At 45.1% G+C, this 25,263-nt stretch overlaps 1 protein-coding gene across 2 annotated transcripts in view; it reads right to left on the bottom strand.

The window, feature by feature from the left end:
• Positions 1–25,263, bottom strand: part of FLT1 (fms related receptor tyrosine kinase 1) — a 173,411-nt gene that overhangs the window by 32,451 nt on the left and 115,697 nt on the right. For both annotated transcript variants that reach the window (XM_036917340.2, XM_036917341.2), the window contains exons 15-18: positions 21,605–21,736; positions 10,687–10,793; positions 6,253–6,385; positions 1,480–1,584 (exon numbers count right to left, since the gene is read on the bottom strand). In XM_036917340.2, coding sequence (XP_036773235.2) covers positions 1,480–1,584; positions 6,253–6,385; positions 10,687–10,793; positions 21,605–21,736 — 477 coding nt within the window. The remainder of the gene's footprint in view (positions 1–1,479; positions 1,585–6,252; positions 6,386–10,686; positions 10,794–21,604; positions 21,737–25,263) is intronic.

Genomic DNA, 25,263 nt, shown 5'->3' with positions numbered 1-25,263 from the left:
TTTCATTTCCAAGAGGCTGGGTCTCTGCAGCCCCTCTCATATAACACTGTGGTGTGGGGGAAAGAGCACTGCACCCAGAGCTGGAAGACTTGTACTCAAACCCTTCCTTCTGCACCGGTGAGCTGTGGGGCCTTGCGGGGCCATGTAACCCTTGTGGGCGATGTTTCCTTGTCTGCAAATGGGGAAAATAGTATCTACCTCACAAGACTGGAGAGAGGAAGAAAAGTGGCGATTTCATGTGGTTCAGCCTAACACAGTAAAGTCCCTGTTTGGGTGCTTGCTTACAGAGAAGGTGTGTTGATGCCTCCTCTGTTCAGAATCTGGGTCAGGGGTGCAGGCTGGGGAGGTGGAAGGCGGGTATTCTCACCGAAGTGCAGCCACTATGCACTAAAGTCCTGACTCATGGATGCAAAAGGATCCAAAGCTCCTTTCCTGGCTACTTTTGAGCATAGAACTATCAGGTTCTTTGTAGTTTTATCAGAGCCTTCGCCTGACAGGCCGTTAGGTGGGAAATAGCATTACATGGGGCTTTTGCAATGATGGTATCGGTGCTAGAAGAAAATGAATCGCTCTAAAATCTCTCTAAGCAAATGGCTCTTTTTTGGACCCTTTGCTCAGTCCCTGCTTAGCTGGCTGCAGTTTCCTGTGCCTCACAACCCTCAGCAATATCTTAGAGAGTTTGGAAAGCTAAAAGCTGCCCTTTGGGTGTTCAGGCCTTGTTTCTTTCTAGTTTGGGAACCTTAAAATGGGCAGAAGTAACACAAAATTCCACTGTGGATTAAGAAATGAGGTATGGTTTATACTTTAAAGGACACGTGAGGCTTTGAGATGTTTGGTTCAAACGCTTTGCACTGATCGTTGTTTTCAATCTGTCTGAGGGCGGTGGTCGTAAATCGCGGTATGAATTGGGTCTGTCTCCCAGTGCTCCACAGAGTGGGAGTATCTTTCAACACTAGAACATAATTTTTTTTTTTTTTTAATTTCTAAAGAGGAAATGTTTCAGGGTTGGGACCTGATAGTATAAAATAGTTTAGAGTTCTGATCAACTCAATGAGTTCTAGCTTCATAGTTTCACTTCGTAGTGAGGTCAAGCCTGCCTAAGCCTTTGGGATTTATGATGTACAGCTAATTTCCCATTAGGTCATGGTAGATCACTCCAAAATTTTGAGCATGTCGTTACAGCGGGCTTATGTCCCTGGTAGTCCAGGGTCTGAGATGTGAAGGGAGAATGATCTTTGCGGTGATGGGACTGTTTTCTCGTGGACAGTGCTAGATTGTTTCATTTACAAGCTGTGTTCTGAGCTCTTGCTGGCCTAATCAAGAACTCCCTTAAAGTTAAGGGGCTTCCAATAGTAGAAAAAAGTGATGTGGCCAGAGCAGAAATAGCTCGTGTCTGTTCCTAGACCGTGTCCAACTTGTACCAGTGTTTAGGGAATGTGGTGGGCCAGCTGAAAGCCAAAAGACAGGATCCGTACGTACCTTTTAACATCTTTACAGCCACAGTCCGGCACGTGGGTGATTTTTTAATGCCAAACGCAGATGCTTGAACCACTTTTCCAAAAGCCCCTCTTCCAAGTGATTTGCCTGCAATGAAAAGAACACTTTGGTTTGTTGGCCACGCCAGCTGGGTGAATTTAAGGCTTTTTCAGGAAAGAAGTGCCTTTTTTCCTATGGGTGTATGTGAGGCATGTAGCTTTAAATGGAATCCCCAATAAAGTGACCCCAAAAGAACCCAAGTAAGGGACACATTCCTGGGGTGTCTTCCTTCCCCTTCTTTACTGTGTCCCTAGGTGCCCTCATCCTTCACAGCCAGCCGGGTGCAGGACCAATTTCGTCTTCACAGATCCTACTGGACTGGAGAGGCTACCGAATCTTCTCTGGTCTCTTTCATTGTTTAATACTGTTATTACACAGGAAAGAAAATTTCCCTGTGGTTGACCTAAACTCCTTTTCTTGTCATTTCACGCTATTTCTTTCGGATCTGTTGTCAGCAGAAAGGAAGAAACTGAGAATGGTGTTTACTGCTGTTGGTTATCATAATGCTTCAAAGCTAAAAAAAATAATCACTAAGCCATTTCTCAGATTTCCTTGCCAGGCAAAATATTCTCAGTATTTCCAGCATGTCTTTACATGATGATTACAGATCTTCATGATTCAGCACCTAAGCCTATCAACCACTGGTACCAATTGGTTTCAGCCACAGAGAAGTGGTTGCCAGATGCAATAACAAAGCTACATTGCTCTCATGGTACCTGCTGTTACGCTGTAATGGCTGTGAGCATGTGTCTTTCCTCACCCTTGCTTGAGACAGAGGGGCAACGGCCGTGTCAGACTCTTCCCAGGACCTAGCCCAGGGCCTGCCACATAGAGGCATTTGGGAATTTGGGGGATGCTCTAAGCGAGTCTCATACCGTCATGGCTGACTAAAGGGGCCCGCGACATGGAGAGCTTAGGAGGGGTGCCCTGTGAAGGGGATGCCCCCAGAACACCTCAGCTGCCTTTGATATCAAGGACTTCCTGATGCACCATTGGGAAACAGGTAGCTAAACAGAACCTAGAGAAACACGGCACGTCAAATGCGGTACGGCAAAAGGAAGAATGAGCCAAAGAAAGCACTCTTCTGTTTCTTCAGGTGGGGGGCGCGGGAAACGGTCAACCAAAAGCCTCAGGTCAAAAGTGAGTCCTGGTGGTTAGAGTGTTAATGTCACACAGCGCCTCCTCTCCCAAGTCCTTTTCCTTGGACTGTTCTGAGAATGTGCTTCAGTTAGTTATTAACCTTCCTTCCTTCCTTCCTTCCATCTTCATCCTCTGGTCCCTTCCCCCAAAGGACATGGTTTTTTGTTGTTTTTTTAAAGATACTTGTAAAGTTTGTCATGAAGATTTCCTGCTTCCTCATCCTTAGAGCCTTTATCCTTTTATGCATGACTCCTCCTTAGCAAAGACGTGTTTACCCTGCCGCTGCTTACTATCACCCACCCACTGCCACCCACCCGAGGTGTCCAGCTGGGACATGGGAAAGCTCAGCTACCCCTGTAATCACAGAGACTCTCTGTAGCTCTCCCTGTGCTTCCACTGAACAGGGACGCACTGCATTAGCAGGGGACACGGGTCAAATGGCATGCCTTTCCCCAGGTCAAAGGTGCACCTATGCTATAGTGACTGATAGAGGCGATTCCACAGAGTGCGCACTATAGGCACAGGTATAGTCTGCTTCCTTCTTCAAATAAAATTGTCCAAGAAAGAGACCAGCGTGAATGGGGACTCATGGTCTCAATCAGACTGCCTCAGGTAGACCCTGACGGTGCTGGGCATGGAAACCCTGTGTGGCAAGACCACTTGCAGACACGTTCTCCGGACTTCTAACAATGGGCGCATTTGGGTCGGAAGCTTATTCCTTGCTTTTTTAGGGCAAAAGAATGCTTTTCTTCTGTAGGGCCTTCTACCACTAGTTTAAAACATGTTCTGAGCCTGACAAATAAAGACAATCTCTCTCTTGGGCCTCTGGTCCGCATGCTCCGAAGAGGTGTGCTCGTGGGGGGCAGGCAGAATCCTTTCCTACCCATGGCTTCAGCCCCCAGGCATCCCTTCTCAGCCATGACACTTTATTTTAACAAGTGTTCGGGGATCTCACTCCTGTCAGGGAGGATAAGCTCCTCCTCACTTGCCCCCCCCACCACCCGCAGTCCTTTCACGTGCCCTCTGGGAAGAGGAGCTCTGCCTCATAAAACAGCATGAAGCCATTACAGGCTATTCAGTCACCTGATGCTTTGGAATCCTTCAGCAGACCCACAGTTGGAGTTTCAGGGAAGCCCAGTCACACTGGACTTTACCTTGCCTGATCCCTCTTTTCCCTTAAAATCCTCCTTGGTGTTACCCACATGCCACTCACGAGCTCGGAAAAATGCTAGGTCACTGTCACACAATGAAATGATATTGGAATCTCCTCCAAAATCGTCCTCGGCTGGCCAGGGTCCCTGGGACGCCTGGGGGGAATGCACAGCAGCACAGGGCTGAGCCCTCTCTGGCACCCACGGTTGGACTCCAAGGAGGCAACAGCAGCCCAGGCACCATCCCTTGCCAAATTCTGAGACTCCATTTGTTTCCCACGTTAGGTAATTCTGACTTTATTTTCCAATGGAAAGATGCAATGTCAGGCAGTATCCCAACTTCTGTGATAAATTTATAGGAGCTGAACTGTCCCCAGGTTTAGTGAGGAATTACTACCAGGTTTTGCTTAGTTCCTGGATTTTAGGAATTTCAGTAGTAGTGACACCTTTGACCCCAGGTCCAACTGTACCTATCAGGCCCATAAATTCTGACTTCTCTCACCAGGGCTGCAAATAGTAACCAATAGAGGACATACAGCTGAATTCACTTGCAACTTGGTCTGCACATTCTCTGCATTTATAACCCCATTGTAACCCTGCCCATCAAAGCAGCTTTTTCTCTCCATCCAGACATCATCTTGGTTACTTTCATGTGCTAGACATTACTTCAGCTTGCTTTCTGTCATTTACTTGGCATAAAAAACAAATCTTGGGCCTCTTATTGCTACGTTAGTAAGAGGAGCATTTGTCTGGCCCCTGCAGCCACAGTGTGCGTGGAAACACACAGTTAGCTGACTTGACACACTTTCTCTTACCGTCAAAGACACTCACATGAACTTCAGCCAGATCAGCATCTGGCAACTCCAGGAAGGAAAAGAACATACCAAGATCTTCAACAAGAAGAGTCTCCTGTGGGTTATCTAAACCACAGCTCCCCAGGGGAATTCTGGTGGAGGAATGAGCAATGTCCCTGATAGGACACGGATCACAGTGATGGTAGGCTTAGGCATGAAGAGATGGGACAGAAGCTCACATGTCCTGTGCTGGAGAAAGGATGTTTGATTGTGACTGATTACTCTGAAAAGCAGTGTGGCCTGAGAATGGCTCATGGTTGTGGGAAAATTATCCCATGTTCCCCGACAAGGTCACTGAAGGGCTGGGCTAGCTGCCATATAATTTAGACTTGCAGAAGGAACTCATCTCATGTGCCACCTGCCCTTAACTACTCTAAATTTAGTTGTTTTCTTTTTTTCTTCTTCTTCTTTTTTTTTTTTTTTTTGCTGTCAGCCATTGCAGGCTTTTGTCTGTCTCCAGCTTTTTACTGATTTCCAATTTTCTTCCCCAAGCCAAACAGAACATACTCTTGGGGCCAAGTATTCTTTCTCATGTAGGAAGAGATGCAAGTGGAATCATTTCAAGGCCTAAGAGAACAAGAAGAGAAGCCATTTCACCCTCTCTGTCTCCTCACCCCTCTGCGTGGGCAGGGGAAGGGGAGGCCATGCAGCTGAATTTGGAACAACACGCTCTTGACACTGAGAGTGACAAGATCCAGGAACACTGGATCTATGATCTCTTTTCCTGGTTCCAACTGCTAATGATTCTGGCAAGCACAGGAGTGCGTGGAAAACTTTCAGAAGCCACAATCCAAATATTCTGGGCAAGAGTAATTGAGGCTCCTGTTGTTTTGTAGCACCAGGACTGGAGATTAGTTTGCATTGTGATGTCTGAGCTGGAGGAACTTGGGGGTAAGCCGAGAGAAAGCGTGCTTGCCTGGTGTTTACAGCTTCTGAGTTTCCTGGAAAACAACAGCCTTTGCTCTTCAAAAACAAAACTGAAATGACCCTCTAGGACTTTCTATTCTGTCTGGACATTTCAAACACTCAGGGGAATTCAGAGTGTGTAGGCAGTAGGTTTGTGCAGAAGGGTTTTTTGATCCATAGCCTTGAAGAGTATCTGTTCTTTCACCAAATGTTTGGCTTTTATTGTTCCTTGCCATCCTGAATTAGACTTTAGGTCACAAATTTCTGATTCCTCAAAAATTTCATTATTTTAGAGTGCCTATACTTGTAAGTTTCCTGGCAGAGATCATCTCCCTACTTCTCCTTCACTTACGTGCTTCTGTGACTATCTCCCCCACCGTTTGAGGGAAGAGCCTCAAACCTTCATATCCCCAGGGCTTAGAGGGGTGTCTGCTGCTCAGAGAAGGTGCCTGATATTTGTTGAAAGAAGCAACAGATGCTCCCCGCCTTGCATTGCCTCTCAGCATTCTGTTAGAATAGTTACCTCTGTGTCCATCTCCCGTGCTAGTTTGTGACCAGCCAGAGGGTAGGATCCCTAGCTCACTTCTACATCCCTCAAAGCACAGTGTTTTGCATGTAGTAGATGCTCAGCATGGGTTTAGGAATTTGTTGAACAAATACATTACCCAGTTTAAGTCTCTCCCGGGCAAACTCCCACTTGCTGGCATCATAAGGGAGCCGCTCACATTGCTCATCCAGGGGAACCTCATCAGGGTCCATTATGATTGACAGGTAGTCAGTCTTTATTTCAGAAGAAGACTAAGAAATAAAGAGATCGCAAAGTCACCAACAAGGATACTTAAAAAAAAAAAACCAAAAAACACCCGATATCCAGTTTAAGACAATGCTTGGCAACATCTGCTATTTTGGTTGAGATCGTGTGATTGAGTACAAAATACCCCTCTGCGTATCAATAAGCACCTCATACTGGAGCGTACAATTTCCATTCAGCAACCTCTTACTGTTCGTTCCCACACTGCACTCCTGCGGTACCAGCTCCGCTGTCCTAGCTCCGGTAAGATGTGCTCAGATTGTCCAGTGACCCTATTGCTTGTTCTTAAACAGTTATCCAATGACGGTCCTTCTCTAAAAGGTGCAAAGCGGTTTTGTAAAATCCTTCCAAACAGTGGCTGTAAATACGTTTCCGTGGCCATTCTGTACAAGCAGGAACATGTATCACAGACGGGCTGACTGCAGGGTCCATGACTGTGGCTTTTCCACATTTGTAAGAAAGGCTGGAGGTGGCAAAAGTGGGCCCAGGATTCCCTGGGACAGTGGAGAGGCACATTTCATGTGAAGCGTTTAAATATACTCAGACGTTCTGGCCTCTTAGTTGCTGCAGACCTGAACAGACTATGGGGTCCATTAGTGAGATTAGAATGCGAGTCACCTTCAGTAAGAAATAGGAATTGATTATTTCAAAGGCCAAGGAATAAATAAACAGGTCTAAGACTTCCAGCACATTCTTGGCTGTTTGGTCATTGATAGGAGATCAGGCATCTACGTTGAAGTGCTCGCTATATTTTGGTAATGCACCTCAAGCCCAGAAAATACCCTTTATTTCAGATCATAGATAACTGGATTTACATTTAGTGTCGTGGAGTCGTGTCAGTGGATCTATTTCCTGTTAGTTAAATGTAGAATTGATGATTGCATTTCTGCGGACAAGACTTGAAAAAAATATGCTTGCCCACGTAAAGGGGTTTTTGATAACTCTAGCCTAGAAGTTATGTAAACTTCACTTTAATGAGTTTTGGGGCCTTTCCTTTCATTGCCTTTCCCTAAACAGGATCAGAGTTCACTAGGGAAGACAACCTCTCCACTCACACCATTTCACACCCACCCACATTCTTCAGCCCTGACTCACCCTGTTCTGGGCAGTCACAGCTCACTTCATCCATCACTTGCAATCGGTCTCCTTTTCACAAAAATTATCACTAAAACGTGTGACAGATAGCTCAAAGCAGATTCGCCTGGCCTCCACAAAGAATGGAAAGCAGAAAGATACGGAGCACGTTTGTCACGAACTGCATTTACGGCTGGTGTTAGACTGTAAGGGCCCAGCCTGTCCCCATTCAGACACTCGGGGGAGTCTCTAAGACTAGAGAGGCATATAAACTCTCACGCAGGGTACTTGAGTGTTCAGTAGAGAAGCTGTTGGAATAGGTTTCGTGACTAATCTTTTCGATGTCCAGTATGGTCAAGGCCATGAGAAACAATCTCCAATCCTCAAAGAGCACAGATAGCTGCCCCTGGGTAAGGGGCATCTCGGGTTCTCTGCAGAATGCATGGGGAGGTTGGCAGAGGTGTTGATAGAGGCAGGAGGGCAGGCAATGAAAATCTCCCCATGTGACACCTATGGAATTTTATGGTTTATCTCAATAAGGCAGATGAGAGGAAACACCAAACAAATGTTAAGTAAGGGCTCTGAGGGGAGTGTGATAATAGATCTTAGTTGACAAATATTTATTCTTTCAATTGACATTAACACTGAGCAGCTACTAGGTGCTTGGCATGGAAGTTGCACAGCTAAGCACTCCAGAGCCCGGGCACTGGGGCTGATTGCCTGGCTCTGAATCACAGCTCAGCTTCTGACCAGCACATAACTTTGGCAAGTTGCTTAACCTTTCTAAGCCTAGTGTCCTTATCTGTGAAAGAGTGATAACAATGGTGCTTATCTCACAGGGTTGTTGTGAATATTAAATGAAATAATCCATGTAATGCTGTTAGAATGGGGTGGCTTGGTATGTAGGAAGCATCAATAAATGTTAGCTGAAATGGTAACACTGGCCTAGGCGGGGTGGGGATAAAAATATGAAATACAGTCTTTACCAGTGAGGGGTTTACATGGAAACCACGTGGAAATATTTTTGGATATCATGTTCCTCTTTACCTTCCACCACCAATCACTGTTTAAGTTTTATAGGCATTCTATCATTGAGAAAAGAATCTCTTGCTCTCTTCTTTTCTTATTTCATGGATTTTTAGAAATACAAGGGACCTCTTCAATTTAGTCCCGTTTACATTTCCAGTTTCATTTCCACTAGGCTTGATACGCAAACTAACTCCCATATCTGGGGAGTGGGAAGGAGTAGGGTGGGCTTTGTTTTTCGGCTGCTTTTCTTCCCGCCACAACCTTTAAAGTCTGTCTCTGAACTTTGCTTGCTTTCCCTGAAGTGTTTTCTCCCTTCTCCTCCTTTGAACTCCTAGAGCCCCTGCATCTCCCTTACAGATTTGGCAAGTTTTCCTTTTGTTAGGTCTCTTTCCCTACACAATGTGTCTCCCCTTTCAAAATGCCACCGTTTGACCTTTGTTCCTTCCAAAGCAGTGGCCTTCATTGTCATGGCTCAAAAGCAGTCACACTCTACAGCAAAAGCCTGCCGTCACATGTTCCTTGTAGAGGACGGCTGTTAGCCTCACCTCTCACAACGACACTATAAAGTACACCTTTCTGGTTTTGAGTATTAAAATGAAGTCTGTGGTCGAACAACCTGGGTTCAAAACTCAGCTCCAACTTTAACTACCTGTGTGACTTTGGACAAGTTACTTTACCTCTCTGAGCTCAGTTTCCCTCTCTACAAAACATTATCTAATACATCCAGCTCTTTGCATTTTTGCAAGGGTTAACTGAGATACTACATACAGGACTTCCCATAATTCCTGGCCATTAATAAGGGCTAACACATCTCTATAAATTGAGAAGGCCTTCTTGACACTTCTGAAGTCCTGTTGGTTTTATCTCCTAAGTATCTTTTAACTCTTAATCATTTAGACTAAGCTACCATTGTTTCTGGAAAGTCTTCTAGTAGCTTCCTCCCTCTTCAGTCTTACCCCACTGCTCCATTCTCACAGCAGCCAAAAAAATCTTCCCAGATACAAATCTTTAACATTAACAATTAATTGCCTACCTTTGCTCACCAACTTCCGCCCCACCCCCAGGCTTCTTGTTACTCCCAGAATACGGACTCAATGCTTTACCACAGCCTCCGAGGCTCTGCCTGGCCGGGCTTTGCAGCTTCTCCTCTCCTTCCTCACCTCCTGCCTTGTGCCCACCGCTGCAGCCATGCCGGCCTCTTGCCAGGCCCTCTTCTCGCGGTGTTCCCTCTACCCTGCACCAGCCGCATACGTGCTCTTCTCCACTGGCAACACTGTCCTTCCCTTCTTGGCCTGACCACCCCCCTTCCGTGTCTTTCAGTCAGCTGCCTCTACATTTGTCTTCGTAGCTGGTTATGGTCTCCTCTCCAGACCGCACACTCTAGCACCTGCTCTTCACAGCGCCTGGCACTCTGCATCGAGCAGGCACACAATGAACATTAGAGGCATCAAGGAAGGAAGGAAGGATGGCTTTTTCTCCACCGAGCTTCAGAGAAACAAGTCCGGCTGTAGGCCTAATTGTAGAAATCTGACGTCCTGAATTCCAACCTGCACCTCACACTCTAAAGGACTTAATCTTACTGTGGGGCTCAGAGGGTATGAAACAGGAGGGCTTGTTTTGTCTGTGTTTCCTTAACGTTTTGAGAGAGAAGTTACAGGCAAGTCTTTATTTTGGTTTTCCCTTTTTGTCTCTTAGCAGAGACTGAGGTTAAGAAAATGAAGGCTTCGTAGGTCTCAGGCTGAATTTAAGTTAAAGACTTTATCACATACTTTTTTTATAGGGGAGGGCGAGGGGAATGGGTGAAATAGGTGACGAGAAAAAATAATGAGAAAATTTGGTGTCTTGATCAGGGTGATTGATGGTTGCATGAGTGTACACTCACAATGCATCACGCTGTATACACTCAGGTTTATGCACTTCATTTTAGGTACTGTAAAAAAATATTCCTTCTGTTTCTGGGAAATACTCATCTGTTTGGTGCTCTAGCTTTTCTGTTGAATACCCTACTTTATGGTTGAGAGACATTTAATGATTTATTTTCAGTGTTCACCAGGTCAGAGATTAGAAAGAGAGGGAAGGGGAAGTAGAGGGTCTAACATTTGTTTTGTGCCTGCTGTAGACATCAGACAGATATTGTAGACTATTACCTAAAAAGGAGCATGAACTTGATGTCAAATATTCTTACCCTTTTCAGTTTTCGGATAAAGAGAGTTAACAGGAGCCAGAAGAGGGTTGCAGCCACACAGGTACATGTCAGAGTGATCAGCTCCAGATTAGACTTGTCCGAGGTTCCTGGAGAGAGAAAAATACCATGGTGGTGCTAAAGAGCAATTCTCAAACGTAGCGTCTCTGTGATTTTATAAAAGAGGTTCAGTGCCCTTCCATGGTTCCTCACGGCAAGTGAAATCTGTGGCGCACGAATTAGTCTCTGCTGACTCAGGCAGGGTCCACGATATTATCATCATAAAGTCAGACATAAATTAAAAGACTTCCCAGAAATTCTGCTGTTGAGTTTGCGAACGTTGTCACCCAGAAAGACCTAATTGGAAATCAGAGGGGAACTTAAAAATGGGAAAAAAAATATAAGGCAGGAACAAAAGCCCATTAAAATGCTAAATTCGGCATATGTGAGATCTTCCTAATGGGTTTTAAGGGAAATTCTAAAGAAAAAGAAAAAAAAAAAGTGACATAAAAGGGCTCCTTTGGGACTCACAAAATTCTTCAAAGTAGATTTTAAAAATAAAAATAAAACTCAAGGTCTATCATAATTGTCTGCTCACTCCTTTTGGAACAGCAGGCCAGACTAGCCACAGCCTCTCCCCGCACCTAGGGCTGGCTCTGTTTCTGACCTTGTGAGCCTGACCTTGTGAGCCTGCTGGGGCCGAGGGGAGGAGAAGTGGTAGCTGCCGGGGTGGGATTCTTCCCAGTCACTTCGTTTCCCAGAATCACAGAGCTCAAAAGCTGGGCACCATTTCTCCATGACCAAAAAGAGAAGGCCTGAAGTACTCGAGAGAAGCCTCTGCCGAGTAAACTCTGTGGAATTTGTAAAGGAAGGCCCCAGGGGGCCCGAACGGTGGGTCCCTGCTCACCGATCCCAGTGGACAGTCTCCCAAGAACCCTAAAGGGATGCCGTTATCCTTTAACTTCAGTAACAGGAGGCAGAGGCTTAGTATTAAGTTAGTCCGAAAGCAGGTGTAACTTACTCTTCTTAGAGATAATGACGTGGATGAGAGCATTTATTGAGCACTTCCTATGAGCCAAGCCCTCAAACCACCCTATGAAGTAGGAGGCAGTGATATCCCCATCTCACGGATGAGTGGCTCCTCGTGTGGGCTCTTTGTTTCGATTCAACAAAGATGTGTTGAGTCCTGCGACGGGCAAGGTTCGAGGCTGGGGGAGAGGGACATGAATGAGGGAAGGCAGTCCCTCTCAGGGCGCTCACTCACAACCCAACCAAGAGACTTCAAGGCCAATACAAAGGAATCACATAAAGAGTTTGGGGGTTGAGGGAATCTAATACCGTTTGGAAGAGGTGACATTTGAAATGGATTTTGACCTATGGAGATGAAGGCAGGGAATGGCATTACAAGCAGAGGGAACAGGACTGGGAAATGATAGGGCACCGACGGCAGTTAACGCAAGAGAGGGGACAGGACCAGACCCTAGAGAATTCTGAGCAACTGTGAAGCGTTTAAACTAAACACTTTAGGCAGTTGGAGTCAGTGAAGGCCCTCTGTCCTGAATAATAGCAAATACGCAAGCTAGAAACAGGAGTCCCTTCCTCTTCCGTTTATCCATTCAGCCACCAAGGACATATGGCCCCTTCCTGCAGGCCATACTCCCCACCACAGCATATCGTTTAATCTAGAGGGAAAACTGACTTTTTCTCTGTATCTGCTCCATCACAGAGTCCTGCCCATTCTTCCATGACTCATGAAACGATCACCCCGTCCTGCCCGCTATCACTGCCTGAACCAGGGCCTCATCAGTTCTCTCCTGGACGACTTAGGGTGCTGGCTTCCTAACCAACCTTGACTCCCAGTCTCTCCTTCACATTGTAGCCCGAGTGATCTTGCTGAGCCACAGATTTAATCCTATGACTCCTCTGCCTAAATTCCATCACTGCCCTTCCTACCCTCTGTCACTGTCAAGAGAAAACTCCAAGTCCTTAGGTCTTCCATGCCCCACCTTGCCCTTCTCTCCAGCTTCATCTCCTGCTGTCCTCCCCCTTGCTCCTGTCACATCAAAATACTGGTAGTTTCTTAAATATACCAGCCCTCCTGTACCTCTATGCTTTGGCCTTTGCTGTTTCTCTACCAGCATATAAGCCTCCTGGAGGCTGAGGCACCGTCTTATTCATCTTTATATCCCCACTCATTGAACTGGGTGAATTAGTGGATAAATCGTGTTTTGTTTTGTCTCCAAATTGCATCATAAACATTTTCAAGGCTTCAGGGTCAAAATCCTCTTCATGTGTATTAATCCAGTAAGTATATGGAATACCACCTATGTCCCAGGCTCTGTTCTTGGTGCTGTTATGTAGTAGTAAATGAAAGGGCATGGTCTGGAACTCCCAGTCCGGCATTCAGATCTGAACCGAGGAGTATGTTCACACTGCTCTGTGAGCTTGTGGTGGTTTCCCTGCACCTCATGGGGTTGATTGAGAACACGGTCCTAGAAGAACTTTCTAAATATGACAACCTTTTCTCTCAGTATGCATCTTCTTGATGGGAATGTTATAAGTTCAAGTAACCATGAGTTTGGACTTCCTCCCCCAGAGTGAGACGTCTGGCATTTCCTTACTGTGTCCATGCACACACACACACACACACACCCCTTTGCTAATGCTGCAAATAAGTTTTGTGGACTCTGATTGCCCCTTGTTCTGGGGACCATGGCCTTTGGCTGTTGGAGATGCTGACAGCATCTTGAGACATGGCACTGCCCACAGCAAACCTCTGCAGATGCTCCTGCACAGACTGCCCTGGGGGAGGCCCCCTCCTGGTGTGGGAACTTTCCCCACTGCATTCCCCAGGGCAGGGAGTTGACCCCCAAAGTAATTCCACAGTCCTTACTCAGGCAAAATTCCTTTCAGTGGGGCCAAATGTGTTTGTGTGCACTTACACATTTAAAGAATCAACTCATTATAAAACATCTTCAAGATGACCATTTACCAGCAGGGAAAGACATATTTAATATTCTGTGACTGCTTGCTGAAAACTGAAATAAGGATTTACAAGATAGAATGTAGTATCTTTGCTCCATCTCTATCGCATTTGGTAGCTCCACCCCTGTCTTTATTTGGAAAGTAACCCTCAGGGTAGTCTTCGGCTGGGCAGGCTGATTTAAGTCAGTAGCATCTCTTCTTATACAGCTCTTGGATGTTTTCTCAGAGGTCAAACATCCACCCACTGGCCTGACTAGACCCAGCTTCAACTGGCTGCTGACAGCTGATGCGCTCAATCCATGAAATAGCCCAGCTGTGCGTGGCAGGGGGAAGGAGGCCAGCGGAAACGTGGGTGGGATTTGACAATAAGGAGGAGTTCGCACTGGGGCTCAGGGACATCACTGCCCTGCGATGTGTGTGGAAGGCCAGCATCGGGACACGGGACAAGGTTATTTTCATATGGGACAGTGACAAGAAGAAGGCCAGTTTGAAGAGTTAGGGTAGTTGTACCTTTATTACAGATTGCTGACCCTGTTCTCCACAGCTTTCTGTGTCATTTGCCCTCCCAGGCTTCAAACCATCTCTCCTGGGATAGGAAGGGCTGGTGCCACACAGGAATGACTGACTTCTGAAGGGGCGATATTACGTGTAGAGTCTGTACACCTATGTGGTGTCCTGCCGCCCTGCGCAGAGCCTTTGTGTTGGTGACGCAGCCCCCGCTGCCCAGGCCTGGGCTGTGAGGTGGGTGGCATTGCACCGGGCACCACGCTGCTAGAATCAGCAGGCAGCGCGGCTCAGGCAGTCTCACTGGGGGCGCTTCCCGCAACGTGCGGGGGCCTCCGCAAAAGAGCGGCCCTGGTCCCGGAGCCAAGGGCTTCCCAGACTGAGCTCCCGTTTCACCAGGAAGGACTCAGGGCTCCCCACACCCCCTTCCTCACCCTCCACATGCAGCGGAGACAATGGCCCTGCCCTCCCGGAAGGGGGACCTAAACCTGGAGTGAGCTGTCATCTTCGAGACTTCCTCTCCCTACCCCATCTCCCTTTCCTTTTTTTTTATTTTTTGGATTTCAAGTACAAATAATTTTTTTCCTTCCAACAGATTGCATATATCACAATTTGTCTTTTCTTTCTAAAACTAATGACTTTGGCCGAAGTACAGATCATTTCTACAGACACAGAGTCATTCCATTCCCTGAGGAATGCGCCCAGCACCGCAGGGCGGCTTCGGTGTTATTCCCTGGCTGTAGCATTGGTTTAATTTGATGTAACTGTTTGTGTGGGTTTATTGCCCATTCAGCTACTCAGAAGGAGAGTGTGCATTCATTCTGCGTCTCCAGCGCTGGCCCGAGGGAGGCCTCCATAAATACTTACATATGGATGAAAAGGAACTTAATCAGATACACCTGGACCTGACTGACCCCACACGCCAGTCAGCAGGGCTACCTACATCTAAAACCCAGTAGCCAGTAACCCAGGTAACCTTATGATGTCATTTCTCTAAGGCTTAGTGAATATTAAAATTGGCCTCCATACTATTTGTGTGCTTTTTAGGAATCTGTGTATGCCAGTTTGGAGCCCTTCTTAAGGACAGTGAGGTTTGGAAATACTGTATTCAGATTAAATTTGAAGTACATTTTCAAGGGTAATTACAGGTAAAGATATTTAAAACTGCTGTTATGTGCCATCGGTTCTATAACACATTTTTACCAGAACAAGTTAGATCCTTAGGTCGAACAGGAACTTTGTGGTTTGGAATGCCTTTGCTTGACTCACTAACTGAGTAGAAAACGAATACAGAAAGCTTTGCTGAAATGGAATTTGGTTGAGCATATTAACAAACAGTAATATTAGCTAATGCTGAAAAGGTTTGTGTTATATGCCAGATGCTGTTGCCGTGCTCTGAGGTCGGTATATCATTATCATCATCCACTTTGTGGATGAGTGAACTGAAGCAGTGGGAAGGTAAGTCATCTGCCCAAGGGACACGCTCATGAGCAGTGAGGCACCCGCCCCTCATCTCCTCCCGGGAACTCCGCTGCTGAGAACTGAGAGGCTATAGAGCAGCGGCTGGACCTGGGTCCAGTCCTCAGCTCTGCCACTTCCTAGCTTTGTAACCTTGGACACAGTCCTAAGCCTCTCTGCCTCAGGTTCTCATTTGTAAATAGAAAAAAATCCTCATTGGACTCTTGCAAAAGTTAAGTAGACGAATGCAGGATATGTGCTTAAAACAGTGCACTGAATGTTCAGTGAACATACGATATTTATAACTGAATTCCATCCCTGTGTTTTGAATTCTTGATCAAGGCCACCTTTATGTTGTTGTTCAGATTTGAAGTACGAAGGCAACCATAGTCGTCCCCCAGCCCCCTGGGTGAAATTAGTGAGCAGCCACTTCGTTTCACTGTTCTGAGCACTGTTCTCTCCCTGGGAACCCCTTCTGAACTGCCAGCACCCCCGAGGGTCAAAAAGGAGAAATGAAAATGGCGAGTCAGCCAGGGCGATGAAGAGAAGTAGTTGGATATCCAAGACGATTCTGTTTTGAGCTTTTCCTATTCTTCACTTTTGGAATTTCATTAAAAAAAACCAAAACCTAGCGCATACTTCCTGCTGCATGAGCCCTTTCCTGAAATGTGTTAATGTGCAATTTCTGTGGCACAAAGTTTACCAACCATGCCTACAATGCCATCTCAAGCATTTACACTGCAGGATCCTGAAGCTATCTTTCTGTGCATCCCACGATTTTTGCATCCATTGGTCATCCTCAAAAAGAATGTTCAAAATGGTAGTTATTCTCCAAGTTGTTTTCTCCTGTGTAATTATAAATTCTATTGAAATAGTATTCCCATAGCAAGACCTAAATTGATTCCAAGATTTTTATCTATGCAGGCTATGGTTATTTACTTGCAATCATAATTATAAAATATTGTTTATTTTCAGTCCTTGGTTGCAAATGTGCCTACTTTCATTGTGACTGTCTCATTGAGTTCCCTGGGCTAGGAGTGCTCTGTGGATTTCAGAAATTAGTTAGTAGCAGCTTTGTTGTTGTTTTAATATTAGAACTTCCCCTCGGAGGGCTCCATGTGTGCTCGTGTGCTCATGTGCAGTCCAAACCAAACAAGACCTGTGATTATTTAAAGAAGGGACTTTGACTCCCCAGTCCACTCATCCTTTTCAGATACAAAAATAACACATTGTTTTATCTATGAGTATAAGAATCCCTTTTCAAAGGAAATAAAAAAAGCAGACAGTTTCCTTCCTGGCAAATTCATGTACCTCTTTAAAATCTGTTAAACATAGCCAAAGACACAACTCATTTGCCTGGTTTCATTTCCTAGACTCAACCTGACAAGATAGGTCAGTGTGAAGGGCCTGCATGCATGTACTGAGAGATGGAGCCTAAAGCTAGGGAACATTCCAGAGCCACTAGAGTGAGAAGTGTGATTGATTCAGGCTGTGGAGCAAGAATCTAACTCAGTGATAAAATTATTAAGCAGGTGCTGCATTCATCTGTTCTAAATAGTATCCAGGGATCAAATTTTTCTTCAGTGAGCCCAGAATACTTCCATTAAAAATACTGTATCTACCTCATAAGATCCACGTGATATCAACTTTCAGAAATTCTTCCTATTTAAAAGTACATCCTTATTCAGAGCTGAAATCCGCTTCCTTGAAAACTTCACCACCATATCCCCTCCTTGGTTCTAGTTATCTTTTCCAGTGTGTCAAAGAATGACTTGAATGTCACTTCAGTCTAAAAGCTTCTTAAATATTTGAAGAAAACCATTACGTCCCCGCCCAAGTTGTCTCTCTTCTGTACTAACTCTCCCCATTTCCTTGCACTATTCTAACATTACCCTAGTGCCAGGATAGGTCTCCATTTTATTTATGCTTCTCTTATAAATGCATACATTATTTCAGAGGTGGTTTCATGATTGCAGAGCAGGTGATCTATTTTCTCAGCTAACCACAGTTTTTAAGCAGAAAGTTTGGAAATAGCTATCACTCTGAAAGCAGGAAAAGAACTTTCAAAAGGGAGCGAGGGAGAAAGCATAAAACCATAGAAATCAGACACAACTCAAAAAGCATGGCAGTTGGGGATAATAAATGGGAAAAAAGGAGCCATATGTATGGAGTTTTTGCAGCCACCTTGCAAACCATACTGTTTCTCTAAGTGATGTGGAAGATTAATGCCACATGAGAGAAAACAGGTAATGAATCCAAAGTACCAATTCTTCAGAAAATTCAGTGGACTGGCCATAGGAAATATTTAGAATTAGTTACTGTTATTACCAAGGGCGATACCAGTGTAGAAGGTCCAAAGTTGCCTCATAACTCGCTGTCTTCCCTGCCTCCTCATCATCTTGCCAATCAGACATCCTGTAAGGCCTCCTTTAGGGGTCAGGTCATGCTCCATGTCCTCCTTTCTCTCTCTGAACCCCCTGAGCTCTTATTAGCAGCATTTAGTAATCTGTTTTGTACAAACTAGTGTTTGTCCTTTACCCATAGGAGGATAACTGTTTTCTGATGTGGTTCTGTCATTTCATGTGTACCCTAATCTCCTCCTAGTGAGGTTTTCAAAGCACACTGAGGTTAGGGCTGTTGAACTACTTGTCCACCGACTGCCTAGTCCTGGACAAATAAGGTGCTAACAGCTCATTGAATTTGGCTTATCTCTATTGCCCTAAACCATATATTGATGTATTTCTTTTCTCAGACCTTCAGTGGTGGTTTTCTAAATAGATTAATCCGACAAACATTTCTTGAGTGCTCTGGGCTAGAACAGTGAATAATAAACAATGATAAACACTGCCTTAAACGCCCATATCAAGTTCTGTGGGAGCACAGAAGGGAGATGATGGAAAATGATGGGAAGACAAGAGGTCTGGGGCACAGAAAATGACATGATGTCCGGAGGGAGAACGATTTCAGGAAGAAGGCTGTTCAGACAAAAAAAAAAAAAAAAAAAAAAGAGGTGTAAAGACAGGAAAGTCAGAGGAGCACAGTATGTTCAGGGGCCACAGTGGTTTAGTGGAGCTGGAGTGCTGGGTGGTGTGGGATGGGCAGGAGGAGGGCTGGAGCAGTAGCCCGCGGAGGACCCTGTGTGGCCCGGATGAGGGAAACAGGCATGAGGAGCCGCTGCAAGATCTCTGAAGCAGGGAGGTGACATGTCATAAGCCTAGTCACTTAAAAGGATCACTCTAGGTTTGGGAGTGGATTGGGAGAGGGTGAGAGGAGAAGTAGGTAGGTTGTTTGGGAGGCCAAGAGATGACAGGGGTCAGAACATCTGCAGTGGCCATTCAGTGAAAATTATCTCCCGTTTCCTCAAAGCAAATGATAAGAGTATGATAGAAACTTCTAGAAATCATCAGTGATAGTACTCCTTACGTTGTCTGATTTTTCAGAAAAGCACATCAATGGGGAAAGGAATCGGCGTAGGAAGTGTAGAAGCAGGTAGAGAGAAAACCAAATAACAGGATAACTGAAGGAGACTAAAAGCTCAGTTCGGGGCTGAGGCCTTTTGGACAAGTTCCCAAGGCACTTCAGGAATGAGAAGAATGGAGGAAGGATGGAAACTGCTATTTCCAAAGTCATGGACTCAAGTCTCAGCCTCACCCAGTATTCCTGGTGTGACTTCGGGCAGGTCATTTAACCTCTTTGGGTCTCCATCTCCCCATCTGTAGACTGAAGGTAATACTACTTACTTGCTGGGATTCTTCTGAAGTTAATGGGCTTAAGAACGGCACGCGTGGAGCCCTGTGCCTGCACAGAGAGGCACTAAATAAACGTCAGTTTCCTACTAAGGCTGGGCACAGGTATGGGATACAAAGTTATGTTAGGTACAGTTCCTGCCTCAAGAAGTTTATGATTCAGTAGAGAAGACAAGCTTATCAATGCCTAAATAATAACAAAAGGCAGAATAAAGTGAATACTGACTTAAGATCCAAGAACCGTGCTGTAGGGGAGCAGAGAAGAGAATGGGTACCTGACTCAGCTGTTTGTCCTGGAGGACATTAGAGAATGGAAAGCATCTAAACTGGCCTTAGAAGATAAAGAGGATTTGGCTGAAACCAGGGGGGACCAGGGACAAAAGACATTCCGGCTGTGTTAACACAGTGACCAAAGGCCGTGCTTAGCCCGATGTAGGGAGTCATGGTCCTGATGGTCAGAGTACTGGCTCCAGCGCGGTCTGGGAGGCTCCCCAGTGCCACTGCCCCAGCCACAGACAGCACAGGGATACCAGCAGGCCTCCCGGAGAGCAGCCTTGTGGCAAACGGAAGGGTGGGGGTCATGGTTGGGGGAGCAGAAGAAACTCACAGATGCCTTCAAGCAGCGTGACTTCCAGGAAACCCAGGTCAACCCGGCAGAAGACGGGAGGCTGGGGAGACCTACAAACTTGCATAAATATCTGCTTCAGGCAAGGGCTTTTCCCAAGCCATCAGATGCCAGCCATTGCCAACCCCAATTCCCTAGCAGAGGAGAGTGGGAACAGACCTGTGGCAGGGAAGGCGGCTGTGTGGTGGGTTGAGAGAATCTGAGGAGACAGCCTGGTATTCTCTGCAGGTCGGCCATTCCCTGGCTGTAGATTTAGGTTAGTCCTTTCCTTCTTCGCTGGGGTTTCATAATAACTGCTCTGTGGATCTTACAGGGCTGTTATGGGGAAATACACCTGCAGCCTGAGGATCAGGGCATCCTCCTTGCTGTCTGCTGTAGCCCTCTCAGATCCGGGTCCCTCCCTGGCCACGCAGGGGAGTCCTTGTTAAAAGATAAATGAACAATCCTTTGAAGAAGGAAGTGTTAAAGAGTGATACGCACTTAATCAACTGTTTTCTCCATAAGTAGACAGAAGAGTTGAAAGTCTGCTTTAAAACAAGGATTATTTGGGAGACAAACAGAACCCTTACCCAAAGTGTTTGGTCAATGCTACCCTCAACCTTTTCTGGAAGTATAAATTTGTGATTGCATAAGTTTCAGATTTCTCAGGAGCCTCTCTTAAATCATCTCCTTACAAATGAATGGGGGTGATGTTTTGTTTTAAAGGAGTCCAAATCCAGTTACACTCTTGAGGCAGGGTAAGTTTCCAGGCCGGAAGAGCTCATTATGTTGCCTTCTCCCTGGTGCCTCCCCTGGAAATACTTAGATACTCTGAAATCTCCTGGGGAATATTTGGTAATGGGCTACTGAACAATTTGCATCTTTCATGTAAAACCTCAGTGTGGCATAGATATTTACATCTACGGGGTGCCAATTTGATATTTCATGCCGTTATAAACGTTAGGTTTTGGATGATTCTTGGCATTCGAGAATTGGAATTGAGGTCTACACGATTTTCTAAACGGAAGCCACATTAGCTCAGGGTAGGATTAGGCCACTGTGGAATTTTGCTGCTCAACAGACTATCTGAGGCTTATAAAGAGGAAGCCCTTGGCATATGTTTCAGAAGTGGTCTCTTTATTATGTGCTGCTTCTCTCTGATAATATTTTGCAGCGTACTCTGTTAAAAAGCAGCTGATGAAAACATTTGGAAGAGCCTATCTCGTGGGAATTGGAAAGGGGAAAAGAATGAGCAGTTTCCAGAGCGTGGGCCCTCTCCCCCATCTCCACCTGTCTCCTTCCCTTCTGGAGTTCCTCCTCCCAGGTGCGGTCACTCCTGTCATTCTGTGCTGGGCAGCGTCATCACCTGGCAGCCCCTGGCTTTCCTCTCTTCCGGGACCTACTTCCCCTGCGGAGACTGTGCTCACATGGCAGGCTCTCCGGGTGGCCACCTTCTGCCTTGCCTGGAGGAACCAGACAGCCCGTTCCCACAGGGACTGGAGTGGGGGAGGTCAGGGAAAGGAACAGACTGGGGCGCAGCAGGAGACTGGGAGGTGGCAAGTCGAACAAACAGGGAAATAGACGTCTGAACAGTTTCTTGTTGCTTTCCGAAGCAGCTGTTTACCTTGAACAGTGAGGTATGCTGAACTTTCCACGGACCCCTTCTGGTTGGTAGCTTTGCAGTGATAGACGCCTTCATCCTCTTCTGTGACTCTTTCAATAAACAGAGTGCTGCTTCCTGGTCCTAAAATAATTCCTGAGGAGCGAGAGATGTTTAGATCAGTGGGCCAGGATGACAAACAAAAACAGCTACTTCAGTAACACAACCTTCTTCCTATAATTACACATTCAGCCAAGGAAATCCGAGCTCTCATGAACCTGGGCTGGGGCTGCTTATTTGCGTTCTCGCCGCCCAGGCTTTTCAGACAGCACCTTCTCCACTGCGACAGAGCTCCGAGCCCTGGCTATGGAGATGCAGACCTGCCCACGGCCCGTCACTGTGCAGAAAGGAACGAGACGGGGCTGCCACACCCAACTTTAAAGCGCAAGCGCCAAGGAGATGGCAGAGCACATAATAATAATTACCATTGACTCAGGGTGTGCTCTGCGCTGGGCACTACACAAGACACTACTCATATCTTGATGTTTACAACCACCCTGTAAGGTGGTTTGGCGAGGTTAAGTAACTCGACCATGGGCATGTGGCTCGACGTAAAGCACATTTGTGGCAAGTGGGCGAGTGGAGATCAGCCTTCGGTTGTCACAGTGGCAAAGAGCTCAGGCTGTGTCAATCCAGGCCTTACCACTTCACGCTTTGTCATTTCAGGCAAGTTACTTAACCTTTCTAAGTTTCAGTTTCCTCAATCTTAAAATGAAAATAAAAGCAGTTCCTACTTGCTGAGTGGGAAAATGGATGGCAAGTACACAGCACACAGTAGGTGTTCAGTAAATAGCAGCTTCTGATACTGGGGAGCATGGGGTAATGGGAGGAGCACCATGAATTTCCAGACCCTGGCTTCGAGACCCAGTAGCTTCCACACCAAGTGTTTATTGGGTCCTTACTTTGCCATCAGTTTATGTAGAGACCAGTGGACAAGGCTAAGACATGTATCTGCTGAAAAGAGAGAAAATCAGCTCATACTTAAGCACACATATATATGTATCCTCTCTCTCACAGACACACACATTCAACAGCAAACAGAAAACGCTTAGTGAATGAGAATGAGTAAATGAAGCACGGCACACCCAGTTACCTGCAAAGTCTTGGCAGGAGGGAGTCCCTGAGGATGGGAATATTCTGGAAAGGTGGCATGGAGAAGGTGGACCATGAGCTGAGGTTTAGAGGGTTATCAGACGTAAAGGGAGAAAAGAAGGCACGAGAAAAGGTGTGACGATGAAATGAACATGCATTGAGTGCTTGTTCTGAAGTGATAAAATGGGCCTGGCCAGAGGAAAGGCTGTATTTTGTTAGTTTAAATAGTTGTATTCTTCCTTGTTATAAAAGATATATTCAATGTAGAAAATTTAATCAATAGTGGAAAGCATAAAGTGGAAACAAACCTATAATCTTACTTCCCAGATAATTTTCTTTTAGTCTTTTCAAAGTAGATTTATTTTAGTTCATTCACATAATAAATATTTATTAGCCTCTACCATGTACTTGACACTATTCTAGATGCTGGTGATACAATAATAGGCAAGGCAAATAAATCCTTGCCTACAATGGGCTTTAATTACAGCTATGGGGAATTACAAATAAACACTGTCATTTCAAGTGGCAATGAAGTCTGTGACGAAAACAAGCCAGGTTAAGGAGGATGCGGAAGCTGTTTTTTTAAATTGAAATGTAGTTGACATAGAGTATTATGTTAGTTTCAGGTGTACAACATAGTGACTCAGCAATTATATACATTATGCAATGCTCACCGCAGTAAGCTAAGCCTAATTATCATCTGTCACCATACAAAGTTATTACAATATTATTGACTGTATTTCCCATGCTGTGCTTTTCATCCCCATGACTCATTTATTTTGTAACTGGAAGTTTGTACCTCTTAATCTCCTTCCCCTATTTTGCCCACCCCTGCATCCCCTCCCCTATGGCAACCACCAGTTCTCTGCTTTTATGAGTCTATTTGTTCATTTGTTGTGTTTTTCAGATGCCACATATAAGTGAAATCATAAGGCATTTATGTCTGACTTATTTCACTTATAGTAATACCTTTTAATTTCACCCATGTTGTCAAGAAAGGTAAGATTTCTTTCTTTTTTATGGCTGAATAGTATTCCATTGTATATATGTACAATATCTTCTTTATCCATTCATCTATCAGTGGACACGTAGGTTACTCCCATATCTTGCCTATTGTAAATAATGCTGCAGTAAAGATAGGGTATATATATTCTTGTAAATTAGTGGTTTTCTTTTCTTTGGGTAAATAGCCAGAAATAGAATTACTAGGTCATATGGTACTTTTATTTTTAATTTTTTGAGGAACCTCCTTACTGTTTTCCTTAATGGCTATACCAACTTACATTCCCACCAACAATGCATGAGGCTTCCCTTTTCTCCACATCCCCACCAACACTTGTCTTATTTCTTGTCTTTCTGATTCTAGCCATTCTGACTGGTGTGGGATGATACCTCATTGTGGTTTTGGTTTGCATTTCCCTGATGATTAGCCATGCTGAGCATCTTTTCATGTGTCTGTTGACCATCTGCATGTCATCTTTAGAGAAAGAACTGTCTACTCAGGTCCTCTGCTCATTTTATAATTGTGTTATTATTTATTTATTTATTTTGGTGTTGAGGCGTATGAGTTTTTTATATATTTTGGATACTAACCCCTTATTATTTGCAAATATCTTCTCCCATTCGGTAGGTTGCTTTTTAGTTTTGTTGATGGTTTCCTTCGCTGTGTAGAAGCTTTTTAGTTTGATATAGTCCCGTTTGTTTATTTTTGTTTTTGTTTCCCTTGCCTAGGGAGACATGGTAGGAAAATATGGCTGATGCTGATATCTAAGAGTTGACTGCATATGTTTTCTTCTAGGAGTTTTAAAGTTTGAGGTCTTACATTTAGGTCTTTAATGCATTTTGAGTTTATTTTTATGTATGGTGTAAGAAAGGGATCCAGTTTCATTCTTTTGTGTGTCACTGCCCAGTTTTCCCAACACCGTTTATTGAAGAAGGGAAGTCATTTGAGATAAGGTGTTTAGGGAAGGCTCTCTGAGGAGGTGATATTTGAGCAGAGTTGTGAAAGATGGGGAAGAGTGGGCCATTTGAAGAACAGGAAGAGTGTAGTTTAGGCAGAGGGAGTAGCAAATATAAAGTCTCTGGGGGCAGAGAGATGGGAGCTAGGCAGGGCCCAGATCATGTGTGACCCCACAGGCCATGGTAAAGATTTAGGATTTTATTATAAGCACAGAAGAAAGCCACTGGAAGGTTATAAGACTGTATGGGGATAAGGGTGGAAATAGGAGGAGCAGTTAGCTAGTGTTGGAAGTTACCCAGTGAAAGATTTAATGGCATTATCCTGTAGCGACTATGTTGGAAATTGTAAGAATCAGTGGTTTTTGGGGGAGAGAGAGAAGAAATTGATGATGCAGGAGACAGAAGGGATAATGCCAGGAGTGGAGTCACTGAGGAAGTGAGAGGGCTTGAAACGTAGTGGCCAAATTGGACTTGGAGATAGGAATAGTTAATTGATTTTAACAGGAAGGATGGCAGAATATGAAGGGATAGGTAAATTGGACAATTTGGTGATTAATTTTCTTAATAAATAA

Source organism: Manis pentadactyla, chromosome 2, assembly GCF_030020395.1.
Source record: "Manis pentadactyla isolate mManPen7 chromosome 2, mManPen7.hap1, whole genome shotgun sequence".
NCBI lineage: Eukaryota > Metazoa > Chordata > Mammalia > Pholidota > Manidae > Manis > Manis pentadactyla.
The sequence above is the reverse complement of the archived record's forward strand: the minus strand, read 5'-3'. Positions and strand labels throughout refer to the sequence as shown.